Source organism: Loa loa (genome assembly GCF_000183805.2).
Source record: "Loa loa unplaced genomic scaffold supercont3.471, whole genome shotgun sequence".
Classification (NCBI taxonomy): domain Eukaryota; kingdom Metazoa; phylum Nematoda; class Chromadorea; order Rhabditida; family Onchocercidae; genus Loa; species Loa loa.
Genome location: NW_018108651.1, coordinates 34056 through 39001, shown reverse-complemented (window position 1 = coordinate 39001; position 4946 = coordinate 34056). Strand labels below are relative to the sequence as shown.

Below are 4946 nucleotides of genomic sequence, written 5' to 3'. Positions count from 1 at the left end.
AAAATAGGGTTTGTTTTTTTTTTTGGCAAAAGAAAAAAAAAACGAAAAAAAATGCAATTAACTTTTTTTATATGCAAAATTTTTGAAAAAGAAAAAAAAAATTTGAAAGAAAAAGAAAAAAAAAATAGTTTTATAATTGTTTGAAATTTCAGCACAATTTATAATTTGCTACTTTATTTATCATTGATTTAGTTTACAATTAATTAATTTACTTTCATTCTATTTATACTTCACTTTTTTTTTTTTTTACTATAACTATCAAATATTTCATTTATCATATTATCATATTTGACATTTGTCATGTTCACAACTAATTATATAATAAATATATTTCATTGATTGATAAATACAAAAATTTAGTCTAATTTTAATCCTTCCTCTTTTTTTTCTATTTTTTTAATTTCAGTACACCAATTCAAAGTATTGATAGCGCTGTGGAAAGTTTGGATGATTCACCAAGTAATATACCAAAGTATCACAGTGGTACCCAACGATATATAATCGATGAACAACTACCAAATACTTCATTAAATTATGGTTTATTTTAAATTTAAATCATTTTTCGTTTTTAAAGAATATAGCGGAAATTTTGCTTTTTCATATTTTTTATTTATGATAATTTTGCTAAATATTTTAACTTCTAGAATTTGGGATTTTAGGTTAAATTAATCTGAAATTATCATTTTTAATTTGTAATCATTACAAAGCTTTCTTGAGCATATATAATGATATGATTGTGTGATAGTTAGCTAATAAATGAAATTTATGCTAATAATTTACAGTGGAAGAGCCAATTGATTACGAGAGGATAACATATCCTAGCAGTAGTGCACATTTTTCCGGAATATCGGCTCCATTCAGTGGTGAATCACGAAAAAAACCTGGTACTTGCTTAGTGGAAATTGTGGAATTTTAAAAAATTAAATTCTGAAAAATTTTTCAAAAACTTACTTCTTTCGTTTCATAAATTTAAAAGTTAATATGAAAATATGAAACTTTTTTTTTTAAAAATGAAAGAAAAGGAATCAATATCAATTTTAGGTATATGTTAAATTTTGAAAGAACTAATTTCAGGTATATGTTGAATTTTGAAAGGGCTAATTTTAGGTGTGTGCTGGATGGAGCAAGAACACGGACAATGGGAAAAGGGTTTAAGCTTAGCTCCAAATAAATCATTTCCGGAACGATGTAATTGTCATAAAAATACAAATTCAGAACCGGAAAATTGGTATATATGTATTTTTATTTTTTATACATAAATAATTGCATTGCATAACATTGCATTATCATTTTAATCGTTATAATTTAAACATTGAAGCTTTTTCTCTTTTCTTTTTCTTTTCCTTTTCACCTGAAAATTATCGTTTTTTTTTGTTTTGATTTTTCAATTATTAACTATTTTAAAATTTAAAAGACAAAGAAATTTTTTTTTCTTTTGGAAAATTTCCTTTTCTTTTTTTTTTTATTTTAGCTTTTTCTATTTTTGTTATTTTACAATTTTTATTTTAATGGGGGAAAAAAAAGGAAAAGCGAACTAATATGTGTAATAATATTAGGGTTGAAGTACTGGAAGCGCTTGAAACAGTTGGTGAAGCGGCAATGCTTCGAAAGTTAGAAGAATGCACAACTGGCGGCGGTAATGGTACAACGATAACATCACATACTCATAGCAATCCTTTAATAACCAGGTTTTTTTCAACTTCTTTTTCCTCCTTTTATCAACCAATTTTTTTCTCTTTTTTTCTAAAAGTGTTGTAAAATTAAATTTTGTAAATAATTCTGTTTTAATTTCCAATCTCACTATTGAAAGGAAGAATTAAAAAGTATTAAAATAGCGATAAAATAAAAAAGGAAAAACATTTAATAAAATATTCGAAGATGAATGTATTTTTCTAATAATTATATTATTATAACTTTTTTTTCTTCATCAACTTTATCAAGTTTATTATTATTATTATTATTATTATTATATTATTATTATTATTATTATTATTATTATTATTATTATTATTATTATTATTATTATTACTATTGTTTCTTTCTTTTTTTCTTTTAAATGTAAATTTTTCTTTGAACAAAAAGAAAAAGGAAAATGAACAAATTACATTTAATAATTATTTGCTTAAATAATATTTGATTGGTTAGAAAATAAATAAGAAAAAAGTTTGGAAATGATAAATTTACGAAATGAATAATTAGGATGAATGATAAGAAATGATTTAATCAATTATTTTATTTGTTTATTTTTCCTCTCAGAAAATTTATCTTTTATTTGTTTATCGATGAGGGAGAGAAAGAGATAGAGTGAGTGGAAGAAAGTAAGAAACCAAATATGATTTTATATTATTTCACAAAAAAAATTCTAATTTGCTTATTTATCGGATCGTTTCATTTTGATGAATCATTTCATGATCGTATAATAATTCATTTGAAATCATCAATTCTATTTGAAATTATAAAATGAATTGAAATTTAAATACAATAAAACTAATCATTTTATAGATGTAATGAGTCTGCAATTGTTCAACGTTCCGATTTAAGACTACCAGCTGGTGATACTATTGGACGACAACTGTATCCAGTTACTTCATCAACAGGTGCATTAGTTCGTCCTATGCTATCACCTTCCGTAAATTCGAAATTCTCAAAACTCGGAACACAACGTATGTCTTCTGTGTGTAATACATTACTTTAACCAAGAACTTTTCTTTTCTTTTTTTTTTTCCTCATCTAAAGTAAAGGTATTTGTAAAGTTTAAAATTTGTCAACAGAAAGAAAAAACAAATAAAAAAGAAAAATTTCAATTGCATGATAAAAAGATTTTTTTTTTTAAAATTGTTTATTTATTTCTTTGTTTATTTATATTTATTTGTTTATTTTTCATTAATTTATCATAATTTACGTAAGAACGTAAGACGTGAAAACGTGAGATGTTATATGTTTTTGCAGAAAGTGAATATTCGAGCAATGATCGAATGGATTCGTTAAGCCTTTCAAATGATTCGCAAACTAGTACATCACTTGGTGATGTATCGTATCATATGGTACCTCCAAAACCACCTCGTTATGGTACCAGTGATATACATGCTTTATCCGTCTTATCAGAACCATCAAATGTTAGGACTAGTATTTCAGGTGGTATATCACCACGTTCAATGCGCGAATCATCTAAGGTAATTGAGTAATGCTGAAATGTTTTAAAAATTATAATTTCAAATATAGAGATTTCGATTAATTTCTATAAGAAAATGCTATTATTTGATAAAATTGCTAATCAATAAATTGAATTGTTCATTTCACAAAGCAAAGAAGAAAAAAGAGATACTGATTTTTTTTTTTTAGAGAAAAGAAATAAAAGATATTCAATTCAAATATTATTATTATTATTTTTTTTGATATTATTTTAAAACTTAAACAATACAATCAAACAATAACTGACTTTTTTTTTCTGTTGCAGTCAAAAAATAACAAATTGTCACCACCATCTACAGCACTTGTACTTCATGAACTTAGTAGTAAAACATTTGCGCCAACTACAAGTGGAACAACACATCAAGTTCGATTACGCAGGGTTTGCTTATTTTTGTCCTACAAAAAAAAAAAAAACGATAAAATCTTATCAAGTTTTACTAATTTCTGATTTTTCAAACTTTGACAATGATCATAAATGATTTATTAAATTTTACAGAAAAAAAAAAGAAAAATTATATACACTTCATCACGAATACTTTATAAATGATTATCATTGATTGTTTGATTATATATGTCAGATGAAATAATTTGTCTCATTCTAATGGTCATTCTAGAAGAAGGTATCATTTTATTTAAAAAATAGTCGAAAGAATTGATAGATCAAAATTATCCAATAATATTAATTGATTTCAAAATATTACTTATATTATTTAAAATTATTGCAAAATTATTTTATATATTGATAATATTTTAGGATCCATCAACGAATAGTTTTGGATTTAGCGTATCAGATGGTGTTGGTGATAATGCCGGAGTTTTTATCAATGGAATTTTACCAGGTGGTCCAGCAGATCGATGTGGACAAATTTTGCCATATGATAAAATTTTGCAGGTTTATAATTCCCGTTTTTTTTGTTTTTTATTTTTTAAACTTTCCTTTTTCACATTAATCTGATTTTGTCATCAATTATTTGATTCATTTCAAATTTTGAAATGAAAATTGTAATTTATTCAATGATTTACACTTCACTATTTACATTTTGATATTTTTTCTCTGTCAGAAGTTCATTATGAAACAAAAAAAAAAAACGAATTACTTCTATTAGTATGCTACAATACAGTGATAAATGTTTATCAATTAAAATTTTTGCTAATTAATTATTCATATTACAGATAAACGATACATCTCTGCAATATTTGGACTGTGATTTGGCTCTTCCTTTGCTTCAAGTGGATGAGATTGAAATGATACTTTATCGTGAAACTAATTCGTCCACAAATATCATTGATGATGACGAAGAAAGCTATTGTAATAGTATTAATTTAAGCTTACGCTATTCAGCCGTATAAATTACTTGTTTTTCTTTTTTTCTTTTTTTTCCATGAAATGAATTTTCCTCCCTTTTTAAATTTTGTTTTTTCTTTTCTTTTTTTTTTTGCCTGAAACGGGAATTTGTTAATAATTGTATGCGTTGTATTCTTGCGCTTTATTCTTCCTAAATTATTTTATGAAATCTGTAAAATTGAATTTTGAATTTTAGTATGCAAATTTTATTATACCATATATGAATATTTGTATAATTCCATATAATTGAACTGCATGATAATTAGCTATTTTTAGTTAACAAGAATTTTTTAAATAATATCACACTAAAAAACTATTAAATTTTATAGTTACCATTATTTCAATTAATTTACTTTTTTCATTGTGATGATAATAATGATGGTAATAATAATGATAATAATAATAATAG

The 4946-nt window shown here is 24.0% G+C and overlaps 1 protein-coding gene across 1 annotated transcript; it reads left to right on the top strand.

Annotated features, from left to right (window-relative positions):
• Window positions 1-1118: 1118 nt before the first annotated feature.
• On the top strand, window positions 1119-4542 carry LOAG_12616 (hypothetical protein; the record flags this gene model as incomplete). Its single annotated transcript, XM_003148129.1, has 7 exons — window positions 1119-1228; window positions 1557-1688; window positions 2503-2663; window positions 2950-3173; window positions 3458-3571; window positions 3947-4084; window positions 4366-4542. The coding sequence occupies 7 exons, from the start codon at window positions 1119-1121 to the stop codon at window positions 4540-4542; spliced, it is 1056 nt and encodes a 351-aa protein (XP_003148177.1).
• Window positions 4543-4946: the final 404 nt, after the last annotated feature.